Below are 20,520 nucleotides of genomic sequence, written 5' to 3' on the forward strand. Positions count from 1 at the left end.
CCTGTAACTTCATCCCTCTTAACCGCAAATATTTTCCTAAGCACCTTATTCTCATATACCTTTAACCTCTGTTCCTCTCACAAAGTCAGAGTCAAAGTTTCACAACCATACAGAACAACCTGTAATGTAGACTATAGGCCTAGCCTATACAAGTTTTTTTTTTAAGTAACGCATAACTGCAGTTAAAATTGTACCTTCACTCCTTTCCCAGTTACTGTGCACTTACAATGTAAGGGTTCTGTCTTCCCAGGTCCCATTAGGTTTGTTTCTACAGCAGTTTCAAACTGGTTTGAACAGTCACGAGCATGCGTACATGGATTTTACTGTTCGTACAGCGATAACCTCAAACTCTGACTGATGCTGACTAAAATTCGCGCGTTCTTACAGCGTATCAAACCGTCACAAACCAATTCCTGCCAGTCAGAATTGATTTGCGAATCAAGTGCAAACCGATCTCAAATCACAATTGACGCATGCACACTAAGATAGGTGTGCTGCACATTTATCCACTGGACTGACACAAACGCACTTTTTTCATTAATGTTTTACGTTTCCGTGCCTATCTCTATAGATTATTATAAATTTAATTACATCTTCAATATTAGTCTCAAACCGATCATTGCTGATCAAACGCTGGAGGCTGGAACAGGTTTCAAACAGTTGTCAAACCATCACAAACTCACAGTAGAAGCAAACTTATTACCAGGTGAGAATCAGTCTGATAAGCCCCAGATTCCGTATCCCCAATAGCTTTCTATATCAGCATCAAAAACCGTACACCCAAGCTTTCACCACAGCCTATTTTCAATTATTCCAGATGACAAATAAAATGAAAAAATGGTGGATATTGTTAATGGAATGACAGACAAAAGTGGGATTAAACCCGATAAAATCCCACTGCAAGATCTGCTTTGCCCACCACAAATTCCACCACGAGTTAGCCGGAAATGAACCCGGGCTGCCTAGATGGAAGATCAGCGTGTTTGCGCTTGAGCTACAGACGCTGCCTGGTAGATATTAATAGCATGGCAATTACAAAGGGACTTCACAGCACCGATGTTGTATTCAGGAAATACATTATATCGAATTTGAAGGTCCCTCTGAGGAAGTAGACTACGTGTGTCTGTTCAGTTTCCGGTATTCACATAGCTGATGCAGTGGTATGAAATTCATTATTCTCAGGACACTCAGAAACATGTTGATCCGCAAGGGTACAGGTTGTGTTATCGGGTGGTGTGTTATCGTGGTAGTGATCCTGGAACACCATGATACGACCGGGTTCATTCTGGGCACCGTAATATCTGTTATTTTTAAGGGACGAGAGATTATCGAAGAAATCCAAGACCTGCGGAATAAATTAGGTAAGACCGGCAGTTGAATATTGGTTCAGACCACTATACAACAAATTACAAGTACCTAACTCGAACAACTGTAGTGCCAGGCTAATACCCAACTGGACAGTGTCGCACTTTGGATTCTACTGCAGCTCTTCACGTCTACTGCTTGCTTGCAAAATGTTGACACATGAACATCTGTGTTCATTCATCCTAAATTCCTTAATACTCAAGTTCTCTGAGCCAAAACTTTAAAGACCTATCTACTCATCACTCACTCCAGCGCTGAATTATGCTAAACCAGCTGCATGGAGCTCTCTAATTTGTAACAATTTTTGCCAGATAATTGAAGAGTGTGATCCAAAAACTCGCTCAGTTCATTTGGCCATTTTTATGATTTATACATTACATGATTATATTTTAGACCTCTACAATTATATTTTAAGCTTGTTTTCTTCCTAAATCAACACCAATCTTTGTCTAAAAGGTTGTGTTATTATGCATATCACTTGAAAGCTTGCTCAGTCTGTGGATAAAAAAAAACTAGCACAGTCCTTTCATGAAAATGGACTTAGCACGTTTTGGGATCACACTCTTCAATTATTCTTTAATTGATTAACTGCAGTAATTGCATTAATAAATAAATAAGTAAAGGAACATATTGTCGTTGTTCCTGCAATAACTCCTATGTGACATATTTATCGATTTTCAGATTTTTGCTCTATTAAATATCTTAAATAGTGATACAGCAAATAATAAAATCTCCTATATGTAATTACATTATTTTCTTTCGAAAATATAAGAATTCACAATCTCCTATGTACCACTGACATAGAATGAATAAATGTTTTTCCTTCCTACTGAACAATTTTATATTTCGCACATAGGAATTATTGCACTAAATAATAATATATGAAATAATAAATATCTACGTCAAGAGGTAAAATGTAGAGTATATAAGTCAGTTATAAGGCCAATTTTAACATATGCTTGTGAATCACGATCTGACACTAAAAGAACAGAACTACTACTCGAGACAACAGAAATGAAGGTGTTGAGAAGAATAACTGGTAAAACATTATTCGATCAGGAACGAAGTCGGGTAATTCGTGAAACTTGTAACATCCAACAGACTGGCCACTGGGTACTTCGACATAGACAAGACTGGCATGATCATATTAACCGAATGGAAGATGGAAAGCTTGTAAAAATCGCAAGAGACAACTCTCCATGTGGGACGAGAAGCTTCTTGGGCCATCCAAAAAAGAAGATGGAAGGGTAGTGGATTGAACAGCATTTTATCCTAATTTTATAAGAAAGATGAAGAGTTATTGCAAAAAAAAAAAAAAAAAAAAAAAAAAAAAACACACACACACAAAAATATCTCATAAAATGTAATTTCGCTCTTATTTCGCAGAAGCACACACATTTCGCAATTTGTATTCAATTTTGCATTTTATCGCTGATTAAAAACCTGTACTAATACACTTAACGTGCTTTTAAGCATAAGATTACTTATTTTGACAGCATTTGGGCATATTTCGCATTTGTCGTGATTACCATCTCTACAGTAATAGAGTGAATTATAATTTAATTAGCATTAGTTCTATACGGTTAATTCTTAAGATGCATTATTATATCATTATTACTATTATTACCGCTATTATTGTTATTATTATTATTATTATTATTATTATTATTATTATTATCATCATCATCATATTAAATTCTTCCTGGTTTGTCCGTAACAGCCAACTACACAGAGAAACTGATATTAACACAATCAAACAGTTTATTCACTCACAAGCTAAGAAGTTCTATAACAACCTAGAAAATGTTCCAGGCGCTGTCCGCTACTCTCTCAGAAGAAAGTCCACATTTCCCACAAGAATCAAGAGCCGACTTCCAATGGACCTCATATTATAATCAAAATTTATCAGCACATCAACCAATGCATGTAACTTATTAACAATTTTTGTCGTCATCAAAAAAAATCATATCCATAATAGATCAGTAATATACAGGGTGATTCAGACCACCCGTAACACTAATTTATTTCGGAAACTAATGCATTAAAACTTTCGAGAAAAAAATATTTATCACTAAACCACATGTAAACTTTCACTTGAGCTTAATTTCATCAATCAGCTCTAACAGGAAGTAGGGTCAGTGGCGTATCACTTTAAAATTTCAAATGGGAGTATGGGTCAAATAGGGTACCATTTGATAGAGCTCTTCAAAACAAACAACTTTCATAGGAGACGTTTTTATTCATTTCTATTTTTTCAATGAGAAAACGTACGAAAAGGCAATAGGTGATTCGGACCACACGTAAGTCATTTATTTCGGAATCTAGTGCATTAAAATTTTCGAGACAAAAATATTTATTACTAAACCACATGTGAACTTTCACTTGAGCTTAATTTCATCAATCAGCTCTAACAGGAAGTAGGGTCAGTGGCGTATCACTTTAAAATTTCAAATGGGAGTATGGGTCAAATAGGGTACCATTTGATAGAGCTCTTCAAAACAAACAACTTTCATAGGAGACGTTTTTATTCATTTCTATTTTTTCAATGAGAAAACGTACGAAAAGGCAATAGGTGATTCGGACCACACGTAAGTCATTTATTTCGGAATCTAGTGCATTAAAATTTTCGAGACAAAAATATTTATTACTAAACCACATGTGAACTTTCACTTGAGCTTGATTTCATTAATCAGCTCTAACAGGAAGTAGGGTCAGTGGCGTATCACTTTAAAATTTCAAATGGGAGTTCGGGTCAAATAAGGTATCATTTGATAGAGCTCTTCAAAACAAACAACTTTCATAGGAAACGTTTTTACCAATTCCTACTCTTTCAATGAGAAAACGTACAAAAAGATAATGCATCAATATTGAGAAATGTTAAAAGATGAAAATGTAAACAAGACAATTAATGTTGACATTTTACTGAAAGACTGGACAATTCCATTAATTTTTATAAATGTTCAAACTGTCTGCCGTTCTGAGCAGTATACACCCATACTCATGTTCTAACACTGTCAGTGACTCGTAACATTTCGGCGTGGTCAAGTGACTGGCAGGTCTCCCGGATTCGCTGTTTTATGCCATCTCTTATTGTGGGACAGTCCGAATCACCTATTGCCTTTTCGTACGTTTTCTCATTGAAAAAATAGGAATGAATAAAAACGTTTCCTATGAAAGTTGTTTGTTTTGAAGAGCTCTATCAAATGGTACCCTATTTGACCCATACTCCCATTTGAAATTTTAAAGTGATACGTCACTGACCCTACTTCCTGTTAGAGCTGATTGATGAAATTAAGCTCAAGTGAAAGTTTACATGTGGTTTAGTAATAAATATTTTTTTCTCGGAAGTTTTAATGCATTAGTTTCCGAAATAAATGACTGTTACGGGTGATCTGAATCACCCTGTATGAGGCTATCAAGTGCAAAACTCGCCTTATCAAAAAAAAAAAAAAAAAAAAGATAGTTACATATGGGAGGTTGTACTCCTTGCAGCTCTCTATCTACTGATACAGTCGGTGTGTGCAAAATCTTGTCTAATTCCTATTCCATAGAGCTCAGAAAACTATCAAATACAAAACTGTCCATATCCACAACAGTTTTTCCTGTTTTCTGACAAATAATTTTACCTGGATAAGGCGAGTTTTGCATTTGATAGCCTCATATCTACAGACGCCATCTAGTTCACAACAATAGAACCAGTCTCAACAATAATACACAAGCCTTCGGATTTCACCCAAAAGATTACCTCGAGATATGACCAGAGATATTAAAGCGAGTATAAATAACAGCAAAAAAGAATGATCTTGTCGGAAGAATCAGAGCAGTAAGTGAAGATGTCACACCCCTCATACTAGGAAGAGGGTGAGAAAGCGTGCGTAGGCGTGTAGTACTGTGTGCAGAATAACCTTGGCTGTTTTGAACATCTTATGCAAATAAATCCTACAAAATAACTTATTTATAAAATTTGTTTTGTCAAAAAATAAAACGTACCGCCTACGGATCATTCTGGTAGGCAACACTTTCGACTGCACACTATGTACATCTGCAAACCGTAGCTAACGACGTGCAAAACCCTAATTACGTCTACGTGCTAGTCAAAAGTGCTTAAATGTTAACAACCTAACCATAAGATATAGTACCAAAAGGTTGCCCTGGTGCAGGATAACATGGCAACATGATATTAATCGTTTTAATGGCTTATAACTGAACCTCGAATTTGAGGATAAATGCCTATCTTTTTCTGTATAGATAAACTATAATTAGTTAAATATCTTCATCCTTTATAGGAAATATGAGCGTTTGAAGAGTTTTTCTGATGCCTAAAATGACTATTTTGCCCATTGTGACCTACTTTAAGGTTTTATAACCTAAAATACCTATTTCTATTTTGTTTTGTACTAGGCTACATTTTTTCGTGTAGCAATGGAAGAGAAAGTTCTGAATATCATAAAGTAGGTTTGGTTCAAAGGCCTTGTAATAGTTTGGTTGTAGGAATGAAGAAATTCCTGGAAAGTTGATAGTTTTATTGACCACTTGAACATGCAGTAGGACTGTGGAGGATGCACTTCTCCCTAAAGAAATCAGCATGACAAATATTGCTAGATTTAAATATGCATGCATTTACTTCCGTATCACTGGAGGAACTTTTTCCGCTGATAAAATAGTTGTCTAAGAAAAGGCGAAGTTACACAACAGGAATGTTAGAGAAAACCTTATATATTGGAATGCTAATTATGAGAGCAGCATGGAATGAAAATAAAAGCAAACAAGATGAAGATCACGGTTATCGGAAGAAAAATGAAGAAAGTAAAGGTGAGAATTCGAAATCAGGCAGTAGAACAACTTGAAAGCATAAAATACTTGGAATGTAGGCCTAATATAAGTAGTAACATGAGCTGATGCCAGGATGTCAAAAGGAGGATAGCAATGGAAAAGGAAATTTCCAATAGAAAAAGGAGCATCTTTTGTGAACTTCTGGAAAACGACCTAAAGAAGAGACTAGTGAAGTGCTTTATGTGGAGTGTGACATTATATGGACCAGAAACATGGACATTATAACGAAGTGAAGAGTAACGACTAGAAATGTGGATATGGAGAAGAATAGAGCGTGAAATGAGTAGATAGAATAAGAAATGAAGCTGTGTAGGAAAGAGTGGGTGAAGAAAGAATAATGCTGGAAATCATTAGGAAGAAAAAAAGGAATTACTTGGGTCACTGGCTGAGAAGAAAGTGCCTACTGAAGGATGCACTGAGAGAAATAGTGAACGGGAGAATAGTTCAGAATATCAGATGATAGACGACATTAAAATATTTGGATTGTATGCGAAGACTAAAAGGTATAAAATGGGAAAGATTTGAGAATGCTGGGCTTGCAGTGAATGACCTGACCTTAGGCAGAAAACTATAAAGCACTTCACTAGTCTGTTCCCTAGTTCTTTTTCCAGAGGTCCGCAGAAGATGCTCCTTTTTCTATTAAAAGCTTCCTTTGCCATTGCTATTCTCTTTTGACTTCCTGGCAGCAGCTCATGTTACTTACTGTTTATAGTACACCCAAAGTCTTTGAAGCTGTCCACTTGCTCTACTTCCTCACTTAGAATACGCAAGTTTACCTTCTTTATTTTTCTTCCTATGACGATGGTCTTCGTCTTGTTTAGATTTATCTTTATCCCATACTGCTCACACTGTCATTTAGCTCCAGTAGCATATCCCTTACAATTAGTATCAACTCCTCTTCTGCTAAAAATAGCATATCAGCAGCAAATCTGATGCACTTCATTCTTCTACCTCCTACTATCACTCCTCCCATATTCTGAAAACAGTTCTTCACTAAATCCTCCAAGTAGATGTTGAACAGCGTAAGCGATAAAGGGCATCCTTGACGTACTCCTCTCAATACTCAGTAATTAAATGCCCTTTTGTGGTTAGTATAGTTTTGAGCCGATAGAAACACATTTTAAGTATATAAAATTGTATTTTTAACTGTCTTAGATTGTATTTTTAGGGGACTAAAACTGTATTTTTAGTATTATTTTAATGTACCGAAGTACATATGATATTTTCCATGCAGATATTCTGCGTCATCATACGATGAAAGAGTAATGGAACGGAAAAAAATTCTCTCCGGCGCCGGGATTTGAACCCGGGTTTTCAGCTCTACGTGCTGACGCTTTATCCACTAAGCCACACCGGATTCCACCCCGGCGTCGGACAGAATCATCTCAGTTTTAAGTTCCAACTCTTGGGTTCCCTCTAGTGGCCGCCCTCTGCACTACGTCATAGATATCTATGAACCTAGGACCGAAGTACACACATGTGCTGAGGTGCACTCGTAATGAGTGACTAGTTGGCCGGGATCCGACGGAATAAGCGCCGTCTTAAATCACGAAGTGATTTACGCATATCATATATATTATTTTAATATACCGAAGTACATATGATATTTTCCATGCAGATATTCTGCGTAATCATACGATGAAAGAGTAATGGAACGGAGAAAAATTCTCTCCGGCGCCGGGATTTGAACCCCGGTTTTCAGCTCTACGTGCTGACGCTTTATCCACTAAGCCACATCGGATTCCACTCCGGCGTCGGACAGAATCGTCTCAGTTTTAAGTTCCAACTCTTGGGTTCCCTCTAGTGGCCGCCCTCTGCACTACGTCATAGATATCTATGAACCTAGGACCGAAGTCCACACATGTGCTGAGGTGCACTCGTAATGAGTGACTAGTTGGCCGGGATCCGACAGAATAAGCGCCGTCTTAAATCACGAAGTGATTTACGCATATCATATATATTATTTTAATGTACCGAAGTACATATGATATTTTCCATGCAGATATTCTGCGTCATCATACGATGAAAGAGTAATGGAACGGAGAAAAATTCTCTCCGGCGCCGGGATTTGAACCCGGGTTTTCAGCTCTACGTGCTGACACTTTATCCACTAAGCCACACCGGATTCCACCCCGGCGTCGGACAGAATCGTCTCAGTTTTAAGTTCCAACTCTTGGGTTCCCTCTAGTGGCCGTCCTCTGCACTACGTCATAGATATCTATGAACCTAGGACCGAAGTCCACACATGTGCTGAGGTGCACTCGTAATGCGTGACTAGTTGGCCGGGATCCGACGGAATAAGCGCCGTCTTAAATCACGAAGTGATTTACGCATATATATATATATATATATATATATATATATATATATATATATATATATATTATTTTAATGTACCGAAGTACATATGATATTTTCCATGCAGATATTCTGCGTCATCATACGATGAAAGAGTAATGGAACGGAGAAAAATTCTCTCCGGCGCCGGGTTTTCAGCACTCATTACGAGTGCACATTAGCACATGTGTGGACTTCGGTCCTAGGTTCATAGATATCTATGACGTAGTGCAGAGGGTGGCCACTAGAGGGAATCCAAGAGTTGGAACTTAAAACTGAGACGATTCTGTCCGACGCCATGGTGGAATCCGGTGTGGCTTAGTGGATAAAGCGTCAGCACGTAGAGCTGAAAACCCGGGTTCAAATCCCGGCGCCGGAGAGAATTTTTCTCCGTTCCATTACTCTTTCATCGTATGATGACGCAGAATATATGCATAGAAAATATCATATGTACTTCGGTACATTAAAATAATATATATGATATGCGTAAATCACTTCGTGATTTAAGACGGCGCTTATTCCGTCGGATCCCGGCCAACTAGTCACTCATTACGACTGCACCTCAGCACATGTGTGGACTTCGGTCCTAGGTTCATAGATATCTATGACGTAGTGCAGAGGGCGGCCACTAGAGGGAACCCAAGAGTTGGAACTTAAAACTGAGACGATTCTGTCAGACGCCGGGGTGGAATCCGGTGTGGCTTAGCGGATAAAGCGTCAGCACGTAGAGCTAAAAACCCGGGTTCAAATCTCGGCGCCGGAGAGAATTTTTCTCCGTTCCATTACTCTTTCATTGTATTTTTACTGCCTATTTGAATAATTTTAGAGTCTTAAGGATGATTATTAAGCACCTACAAATCTGAAGTCAACTTATAACATAACAATTAAACGGCACATTTCCGAACACAGACTCCTCATGCCAAAATGTTCGTTGTGGCATCCTCTACCAACACTAAACGTTTGTAACACAGTCATGCCAACAGCTTGTATTTGTAAAATGAAGTTAATCACAAGACCAAAATAGGAACGTTGAATGTAATGTATACTAATCGGATATTTTTCAGAACCCGACAATTCACCAGGTATGGATGGGATTGATGGAAAAGAAAGGAAAGTGCTGGAGAGCATCGGGGAGGTGACACGCCAGCTAGACAAACTGAGGGAGCAGCACGCCATGACCGCATCCATGATTAACACCCTAATGCACGATCTGCCGCAGGAAATGCGTCTCCAATACAGACTCGAGAAACTTACAGAATATATGAGCCACATTGACATCAAAGACTTACAGCTGAAAAGGTGACTTCCGTGTTCTGTTCATTAGGAGAACCTGCCATGTAAGCAATATACCTGTACTTTGATTACGGTTGAATCAGTGACGTAGCAATAGTTACAGTCGATAGCATTAATTAAGGTAAGAAGCAAAAAATGCGTTCATTTCTTCAAGAGCAAATTTAATTGTGTTGGATTGGGTCTAAAAATTGTTTGGCAGCGGTAAAAAAGAAGGAAGCTGTGGAGGCTACTGAATTGTTACATCAGCTAGAAAAATATGACACCTTATTTTATTTGATATGTTTAGACGATATTCTTGCTCTTGCAAATTCATTTCGGAAGCACCTCAGTCTCCAAAAATGGATATTAGTAAATGTTCGTCCTTCATTAAGGCAATGATATAAAACTTTTCAAAGCTCAGAAACGAAGAAAAATTCGACATCATGTCAGGTACGAGGCTTTGTAATCTAGCAATTCTATCCATTGAGAGGAAGAAAAGTTGGGATTTGTTGAAGGATCCATCATCAGCGATCGACAGATTCGTTGCTAGGAAATCTCGACAGCTCCAGTTCACCTTAATGAAGTGTTTGTATAGGTATGCCTTGCATAATTGTTTATCATAATTTTGCATGTTATTAAATAAGACTTCCGAGAATGAGTGTCAAGAAAGTTGATGGCAGCGGCATTGTCAGGAGATGGGTCAGGTACTTTCTAAATATCTGGCCCACCCAAAATAATTAGTCTGGCTACGCCACTGGGTTGAATTCACATAGAATACCAATCCCGATAGTTCAATAATTTCTAACATCTACTCAAGAAAATCGGCAAGTAAAGAACAGTGTTTTAAAAATTATGGTAAAAAATTTAGGGACGAGAGGTAAAAACGGAGAGAAGGAAAAAATGTCAAATAAGCATGGGTCCGCAAAATAACAGTTTACGAGATAATGTCATTTTGTGCTGGTTGGGGCCCGCTGAATACTAAGTACTAATTTATTCTAACAATAGCATTGATAACATGAGAAAGTAAATTTCATAATTTTGGCTTGAACACCACAGAAATATAACTGAACATACACAAAAGAAACTTTTTTGTTTCAACAGCAGCGAAATATGTAAATAAACAAGGTACAGTAGATTATGGTATGAACAAGTTATAATACTTGATCAATTAAATAAGTTACCGTCTAATTACTTATCTAAGTTTTACAATCATAACATATAATAATTTGTTATTGTATTCTATATCATATGCGAACGTTTTCGCCGATTGACATCTTGAGGCATTATCTACAATATCTAAATGTATGTACATATCGAATATTTGGTCACAATAATGTTTAGCAAATACTTGTGAATAATTAACAATCAAATCAAACAATAATTTAAAATGGAATATAATTATTTAGACAACTAGTTACAAAAGTAAAGCTTTAGTAACGAGACGGTCAAGTTAAAACACGACCGGAGAAAATGTTTTAAGATCCGCGAGATATTAAGGCTCATTTTTTAACGTGTTGGCTACAATATTTTATCTACGTTTCGTCAATTTAACGAAAATTACTTTCAAAATGTAGAAAAATAAATTTATAATAATTTGTAGTTCATTTAAGTCGATCAAACCTACTTGATTGTATACAGAATCGTTACCAAGGAAATATAGGAAAGTGTGTTATAGAAGTGTGGTATAAAACACTTCTTAACACGTTGCTAACAGTAAAATAATATAGCAATGTGTTTTCAATTTTATTTAACAATAAAGGCGAACTTTTGCAATAGAAAAGTGTCAAATAATGACCTACTTTTGCAACGAAAATAGTTAAAAATAATGGTTACATTTGGTTATTGTCCTACCTTTGAATATGAAAATAATATAATACATAGATATAGGTTAAAATTATAAAATATCTATAATTGTACATAATGTGAACTTTTTAGACAAAAAACTTGTCTCATCATTATGCGTGTAATGAGCTGATGTAATTTTAATAGATGATTTGTATTGCGTAAATATTAGACTAAGCAATATTGATATTTGTTGCATATTTTGTTACAACATTCAATTATATAGTTCGTTTTTATTCACTTAAGAATGTAATTTATTATAATTGTAACTGTGTTTTTACTTATTATTTTAATTAATATAATGTTTTTGTTTCAGTTCTATTTGTAATTTATTAACTATAGAATAGCAGGCCCTAGTTTATGTCAAATATATGTTGTGTGCGATTATTGCAATTTGAAAACATAGGTATGTTGTTGAAGGGTCGTTGTACTTGACGTACTGTCATTGTTTTTCATATTCAAGGTTTCGTGTGAGTGTAGGCAGTATACATATAGAACTGAAGATTCAACGAAATCTTTGTAATTTCCTGTAATTAAATGTGTCATACAGTAACAGTCAGCAGCCCTTGACTTCAGGCGGCAGAGATTTCCAGTGACGAGAAGTAGCAACAGTGAAGGATGAGGAATACAGAGATGAAGTGTGAAGTGGAATTTCCAGCGTGTTAACGCATTTTGATCGAGTATTAATATTATGATAGCGAAAGAGAGTATGGAAACGGTCGAATAAATAAGAGGGCGAGAATAAATAATAATAATAATAATAATAATAATAATAATAATAATAATAATAATAATAATAATAATAGTAGTAGTAGAGTAATAGTAATAGTAGTAGCTGCCAGGGATGCCAATAGGGGGGACATACACCACTCGAGTGGGGGCTTAGGCGCCAGGGGGTTCTGGCCCGATTTTTAGATATTTTTAGAGAGAGGGAGGCAAAATATTCACAAAACTTTATTTTACATGGAATTAAAATATTGGCAAGGAGAGAGGGTCCTAATATTTGTGGGAGGGCCCACAATTCCTATGGTAGCAGTAACTATAGCAGCAGTGGTAGCAGCAGCAGCAACAGTAGTAGTAGCAGTAGTAATGCCAACAGCAACAGAGAGTAGTGGCAGATTACGATAATAATTTGATAATAGCCAAATCATTATCAGAATCTGTCTACAACAATATTGTAATAAAATAATACAATATAAATGTTTGTTGACTTTAATACGAGTATAACAGCAAAACAAGTTTTATTCTTTTAATCCTCAGCTGTCACTCAAGCAGTAGGTTTACAGTTGCAAAATTATCGGACACAGGTTCGATTCACGGCGTAGTACAGATTTATCTCCCTTCTGTAGGGACAGCAGAGTGGGCAAGAAGTCACCGTACCGCTACATAAATATATGTAACCGGTCAATCTGAACTCTGTTTTTGTCACTGCAGTGTTGGATACGTTTCAAGAAGGCAGCTAGTAGTTCATCATTATTAGTTTTGTAGCAATTTGCAGCCACTATCTCTTTAATGTATCCCCATATGTTGCTGTTTCGTGTGGTCAAATCGGGTCTATGAGGAGGCCATGGTATGTTTTTTCATATAAGCATCTCTAAATTCATTGACGGAAACGGGTCCAAATAGTTTCACCAATAAATTATTTCTCATGTAATGACGCATTACTCAACTTGGTATTCCGAGTTCTGATGCCTGCTTTCCTATCAATTTACGTTTGATGTATTCGGCAACTCTAGCATATGAATTGAATCTCTTGACTGGTCAATGATTTCCAGATCTGTTGTCGATGCTGCCAGTATCAAATGCTCGTTTCTCTCAAGCTAACAGTGTTGCTTTTCATGGAGGGGTTTTCCGAAATCTCAGTTGGAACTACATCATAATTTGTCATATTGTTTGTTGAGTACAGTACATTCTATTGTACATTTCTTATTCTTGAAAAAAGACATTCCACACATTTTGAACATGACTTTGGGAAGGGTAAATATGATTACACAAATTAAATGTTCAAGCGCCACTTTGAACCGATTTCTTCATGATTTGGATTTAGAATATGTAAGGATTATTTAAAAAGATAGTGTTATCTCATGGCAGTTCTGAATCATTAATTCATTTTCAAAGGATTGTTAATAAAGAACTTTCGGTTAGCATGTCTAACCGTGAAACGAGGTGGCCCGGGTTCGATTCCCTGTCGGGGCAAGTTACCTGGTTGAGGTTTTTTCCGGGGTTTTCCCTCAACCCAATATGAGCAAATGCTGGGTAACTTTCGGTGTTGGATCCCGGACTCATTTCACCGGCATTATCACCTTCATCTCATTCAGACGCTAAATAACCTAGATGTTGATAAAGCGTCGTAAAATAACCTACCAAAAAATACAAATAAAGAACTTTAACAAAACAGAAGAAACATGAATTTTTGCAGGTATATCAGACGAGGATATGACAACGCGACTGAGCAGGGGAAGTGGCGGCTCGAGCGACATACCTTGGAAAACTTTGCAACCTGGGTGGTGTCACATCAACCTTCTTCAATACGCGGCCTTATGGACAGTATTCACTATCTCTTTGTATCTCACAAATTCCGTGAAAAAAGATCACCGCTTCTAGGGAAAGGACTCTTCACAAATATCAAAGACATCATGCAGGTAAATTTTCCTTTGCCTCAGTTTTGCAACACAGCATCTTCTTCCGGGGTGGCCACAACATCTTTTACGTCCCTCAAATGACTGCTGGATTATGCAGCAACCTTCAGACTAAGATCAGTGTATAATACAAAATCGCTTCTTTATAGAACTGCTGTTATCTCACTAGCCTCATGATGTGATTAAAATAAATAGAAAGACATTTACAAGATTCCTTAATTTTTAGACAGTCGACGCTTGTAGTTGCAGGCTTTGAGGCAATATTTAATAATGGGATTTAAATTAATAGGAAACACTTCGAAAATGTTACTCAATCCATTCAGTAATGAGAGTCGATATATATGAAACTGTTGATACCAGTACATGTTTTTAGATATGTAGTAGGTCACAGCTGTTCCGCGCCGTGGCGTCGTGGTCTAAGGCATCCTGCCTAGGACTCGCGTTACGGAATGCGCGTTGGTTCGAGTCCTCATGAGGGAATAAATTTTCTCATGAAATTTCGGCCAGTGTATGGGACCGATGCCCACCCAGCATCGTGATGCTATAATGGCTGGGGGATCACCTCCATTCTGGTTGGGTGATCGTCCACATCTGCTTCGGCATGTGAACGTGAGACTAGTAGCCGGCTGATCTTTCATGGGCTGTCGTGTCTCGGATTATATAGTATATATATATATATATATAGTAGGTCACAGCTTCCAACAATGAATGTGCATTACTATCTGTATAACAGGGCTGGGAGACTTGGTTTCTATAGAGATCCATTACTTTTTGTTCCGAAAATTCAGATCCCTACATAAAAGCACGTCTTGCCGTTCCCTACTAGACTTCACTAGCTAACACTGAAAACGTTCGAAGTCAAAATAAAGAGTGACTGAAACCCTAGTATTTAAGTTGTCTCTGTTTCTCTCTCATTCATTCTACGATAGGTCATTAATTGAACATTTAGCAGGAACACTGAAAATTGTAAGGAGTATTTCACATAAAATTTGCGACAGATAGCACCGACCTATGGTATCTAATATGTGGCAGTTATACCATCTAGAGAAACTTCGGCGAAAGGTGAAGTCGTGATGGTTCTTACTCCTTCCAGTGATGGCCAATATAAACTAATAAGACGTAATTTCACTGTTTTACCTGCCTACTTACGAAAACACAGATAAATAAATAAATATATAACCCCCGAGATACCAAACAATTTACACGTCATATGTGCTCATTTACAGCTTTCCCCAGTTTTAAAACCACAAGCTGTCATCAATCAGGGAGACAGCCCTGACAATGTCTTCGGATGTCAGAGGCATTATCTCATCTAAACTTAGTGATGAAATGACAGAACTATTTACGGAAGATGTTATTCATTTTCAAAAGGAAGGGAAGTAGGCCTAATAAAGGAAACAAATATCTGACATTGTTTCCAATGGCATGACACACATATTCCGTGTGGAAATCACATCTCTTTATGAAAAGACATATTGTTGGTAAAGAAAGCGAAGAGAAGGGCAACGCATACGATCACTAGCTAATCCATTCCATAAAACAATTAGGTCTACCCATATTTATCAGTGATAAAAATATGTTATTTAAAATTATGCAGTGGCAGTAGCAGTAGTAATCTAATGCCCAAATGCTTGGATATATCCCATTTGCTTGCTTTGCTTCCCAATAAGTCCAGTTAGCATTCTTGAAGGTGAAGTCTTGAGAGCTAAACAACTCGAGAGGTGATCCTTATTCATTGTAGAATTGTCTTCACGACACAGGATACAATTTGGAGGGTTCAAGATTCCAGTTTTATAAAGGTGTGCAGTGGTGACTTATTAACAATCTAAATGTTGCTACAGCATCATGTCTTGGATGATGGGGAATTAAGTATTTATTTTGCAATATAGCTGCCTATGATCTGTCATTACTTTGAATTTTGAAGTTTCAGAATTAGGTTTAAGCTTAAAATGTTATGGGGTTTTAAAAGTGGTCAGTTTTTTTAACTATTCGGAGAGAAAAATCACAAAAAATAATACAACTTTCTCTTTTATGTTTATCTCCTCGTTTCATATGTAAGTAGAACTTCTGGTAACTTTCTAAATTCAAAGAAAGATTATGGAGAGTAAACAGCCAGCAGGGATTGCTGTAGCAAGTGCAAATTTGGTTTCCTTGTGAGACAAGGCCCGATGAGAACAAGAGCTTAGGGGAATTTATGCGTAATGATTTTCAGTAGAATTCAACATAAACTCGAGGAATAAACTCCCAGATTACTTACAACTGGCTTTTAAGGAACCCGGAGGTTCATTGCCGCCCTCACATAAGCCCGCCATCGATCCCTATCCTGTGCAAGATTAATCCAGTCTCTATTATCATTTCTTACATCAATTTTGCATAATTATGTTAAAATTGTTTACATTACTTGTACTTTTCTCTTAATTGTAACTGTGTGTAACTTATGCAAGGAAAATTCCCATGAATACAAGGCTTTTGCTTTCACTTGGTATCTGTTGTTGTCTTTTAACTTTTATTACTGCACAATATTTGTTTTATTATGCATGCACATATTGGTTTATTACTGCACAGACTATGTATGACTGCACACTAAAAAAAAAACACTGCTCTAGTCGTGGATTCGCCTGTAGAGATGTTCGACCAGAACGAAACTGCTCACACCAATTCTTTACAGCTGATTTCCTTAGACAGTCTTTACATATACTGCAACCATTGTACTTCGGATTTCAGTAGGTGTACGCCCTTCAGCATTCAATAAATGAATTATACTTTCTTCTTGCACCATTTGTTTTTTCAGTGTTCATTTTATTCAGAGCAACAATGACAGGAATGCCAATCACACCTACCAATAAAGGGTCCATAACAAGGTTCTACTCTGTCTTCGGCCAGTTCACTAAACAAGCACTGTTGCCAATAACTCTAAAGCAAACTCTGGCTGATTGCACAAAGTAAGCCTTGACCGGCATAGAAAACACTTATCCAAGCAAAGAAATGACATTCTTATTTCAGGAATCAAGGACAAACATGTGCAATTTGCAACAATCTCTACAACAGCTGCTTTACAATCTGTACAATTCAGTTGCCATAACGGAGCTGAAAGGGTATGCCATGATGCAGTTCTCATGGATGTTGCTACGCCTGTATGAAAAAGGTATGTTTCTCAATCAGTTCTTGCTATGTGCTGAGGATGTGAAAAACAGAACATGGTAATTATTATCAAAGAGTAATTTAAAAACTTCTAAACTGATAAAAGTTAATGTACTACCAATTTTTTCCACGAACATTTACTAGTATTAGTAAGATGTCGAGACATGCACAGCGTGATTAAGAGACTAGAATTGTTTAAGAAGTCAGAGATTTTGGACTTCAGTGTCAAAACGGGAAAAAGCAAGCCCTTTGGAATAGCATTTTTTTAAATAATAAAAGTACATCAGGACGTGATCAACTCTGAATATTGGAGGTCACTTTTCATATACCATTTAACTAATCTCAATAATAATAATAATAATAATAATAATAATAATAATAATAATAATAATAATAATAATAATAATAATTAGTGTTCTCTAAATATAAAACTTAGCAATGTAAGACACTCACAGTCATTCAAACAATGTGATGACAGTGGACGGTGTGCTTAACACCAACACTTATGTATTTTATTCCCATGTTCTGTGCCATGCACGATGCTAAATTTAACTGATGTCCTAATAGCCATTGGTTTTTGCTTTACTATTAATTATGTTATGCAGAACTCTCCAGAAGCTAGAGAAAGGCATCTCTACTTGGTCAATACACAATACATTGTACAGCCACCAGCTCGTATATCCCGGCACCGGAGAGAATTTTTCTTCGTTCTACTCATCCTTCACCATACGGTAATGCAGAATTCCTGCACGGAAATATCATACGTACTTCGGTACATCATAGTAATATGATATGCGTAAGAAATTATGTTGTGATTCAAGACGTCATCTTGTTCCGTCGGACCCCGGCTACTTCTCTATACATAGTGTTGGACATTGTGCCACTCTCACATACTCTGTGACACAGTACATGAGGGTAGGCCACCAAAGGGGGAACAGAGAGGTAGAACAAACTGAGGATTCAATCATGCATCGCAACCAGAATACGGTTTGGCTTAGTGGATAAAGCGACATAGAGCTGAAAACCCGGGTTCTAGTCCTGGTGCCGGAGAGAATTTTTCTCCGTCCTACCTATTCTTCATCATATTGGTAATGCAGAATTCCTGCACGGAAATATATGTACTTCGGTACATCATTGTAAAATAATATGCGTAAGTAATTACTTTGTGATTCAAGACGGCGCCTTGTTCCGTTGGACCCCGGCCACTTTGTCACTCGTAATGAGTGCACCTCTGTACATAGTGTTGGACAATGTGCCACTGTCACATATTCTGCGACACAGTACATGAGGGTAGGCCACCAAAGGGAGAACTTAAACTGAGAAGGATTCAATTCGGCATTGGAACTAGAATCCGGTGTGGCTTAATGGATAAAGCTTCAGCACATAAAGCTGAAAACCCGGGCTCTAGTCCCGGTGCCGGAGAGCATTTTTCTCCGTTCTATCCATTCTTCTTCTATTTGGAGGATTTAGTGAAGAACTGTTTTCAGAAGAAGGAGATGATATTAAGAGACATGCTACTGGAGCTAAATGATAGGTGTGCGCAGTAGGGGATGAAGATAAATGCAAACAAGACGAAGATAATTGTTATTGGAAGAAAAAACTAAAGGTAAACTTGCAAATTCGAAATGAGGCAGTAGAACAAGTGGACAGCTCCAAATACTTGGAGTGTACTGTAAGTAGTAACATGAGCTGCTGCCAGGAAGTCAAGAGGAGGATAGCAATGGTCAAGGAAGCTTTTAATAGAAAAAGAGCATCTTCTGCAGATCTTTGGAAAAAGAACTAAGAGACTAGTGAAGTGCTTTACGTGGAATGTGGCATTGTATGAAGCAGAAACATGGACATTATGACGAAGTAAAGACAAACGACTACAAGCATAATTTTAAATATGGAGAAGAATAGAGCCTGTGAAATGGACGGGCAAAATAAGAAATGAAGCTGTGTTGGAGAGAGTGGGTGAAGAAAGAATATTGCTGAAAATAATCAAGAGGAGAAAAATAAATTGGTTGTCACTGATTAAGAAGAATCCGCCTACTGAAGACTGTAGGCTGCACTGGAAGGAATGACGAAAGGAAGGAAACTTCGGGGCAGAAGAAGACATCAAATAATAGACAACATTAAGATATATGGATCGAAGGTGGAGACAAAGAGTAAGGCTGAAAATAGGGAAGATTGGAGAATTCTGGGTTTACAGTGAAAGAACTGTCCTTGGGCTGGAAACTATGGATGAATTCAATGTTACTAAGAAGCGTTACTTTTGAGACCAAAAAAGTATTGTCAGAATATGGAAATTGTTTATTAATTTTTTTAATAAATGACCTCTTTTACTGCAGGATGTTTGGTACTGTTCGAAACAGTGACAAGGGCAAAGAGAGGGTGGAACTTCCATCCCCTGTTTCAGATATTGGCTCGTTTGTAGCCAGTTCAGCATGAAAAACAGGTTTTCTAACACCCCTCTACACTGATTTTGTACAAAGCATTTAGAGCAGTAAGTGCCTACAGCACGTAGAGTGCATATTGAAGACCACTCATTGTCAGTGCTATTCAAAGAACAAGTATCCGTAAAAATTAAAATGATCAAGATATCCATATTGAAAGTGATATTGAGTAGACAGTACTGTTTCAAACTCTATTAATATACGAACATTCTGACTGAATATAAAATATGTAATTATGTGTCTTTAATACTATTAGGTTTGGCCCTATATTTCAGTCTCATATGTTAGAGTTCCATAATTCTGGCATAATTATTATACTAACTGCTAAAATAAAGAAAGTAATTTGAAAGAATGCTCGCTGATTGAGAAAACTGTTCACATGTTTGTGTATGTTTAACCGTATCACAGATTATGGTGTGAACTAATATATACAAATGTACAATGCAAAACACTGCAAAATCTAGCTTTCAGGTATAGTTCCCTGTGAAACTGATTTGAATAATTTAAAGAAAAAAATTGTTTCGGGGCCGGGTATCGAACCCGGGACCTTTGGTTATGCGCACCAACGCTCTACCGACTGAGCTACCCAGGAACTGTACCAGACACGGACTCAATTTTTCCCTTTATATCCACATACTGTATCTCAAAGTGGGCTG

The 20,520-nt window shown here is 37.2% G+C and overlaps 1 protein-coding gene and 1 long non-coding RNA gene across 2 annotated transcripts in view; one reads left to right on the forward strand and one right to left on the reverse strand.

Moving 5' to 3' along the window:
- Window positions 1-20,520, reverse strand: part of LOC138695891 (uncharacterized) — a 209,759-nt gene that overhangs the window by 35,470 nt on the left and 153,769 nt on the right. The gene's annotated exons all lie outside the window — the stretch shown is intronic.
- LOC138708791 (uncharacterized) lies at window positions 9,514-19,859 on the forward strand. Its single transcript, XM_069838978.1, has 4 exons — window positions 9,514-9,834; window positions 14,069-14,291; window positions 17,292-17,488; window positions 19,760-19,859. Exons 1-4 carry the CDS (start codon window positions 9,620-9,622, stop codon window positions 19,857-19,859), a joined length of 735 nt encoding a protein of 244 aa, XP_069695079.1. The 5' UTR covers window positions 9,514-9,619.

The sequence above is a fragment of the Periplaneta americana genome, chromosome 1 (genome assembly GCF_040183065.1).
Source record: "Periplaneta americana isolate PAMFEO1 chromosome 1, P.americana_PAMFEO1_priV1, whole genome shotgun sequence".
NCBI classification, from domain to species: Eukaryota; Metazoa; Arthropoda; class Insecta; order Blattodea; family Blattidae; genus Periplaneta; species Periplaneta americana.

Excerpts from the sequence above, each read along its gene's own strand:
- LOC138708791 (XM_069838978.1), top strand. The coding sequence starts at position 9,620 with ATGGATGGGATTGATGGAAAAGAAAGGAAAGTGCTGGAGAGCATCGGG. Across the intron at positions 9,835-14,068 it reads AAAGACTTACAGCTGAAAAG|GTATATCAGACGAGGATATG; the intron begins GTGACTTCCGTG and ends GAATTTTTGCAG. Across the intron at positions 14,292-17,291 it reads ATATCAAAGACATCATGCAG|GAATCAAGGACAAACATGTG; the intron begins GTAAATTTTCCT and ends TTCTTATTTCAG.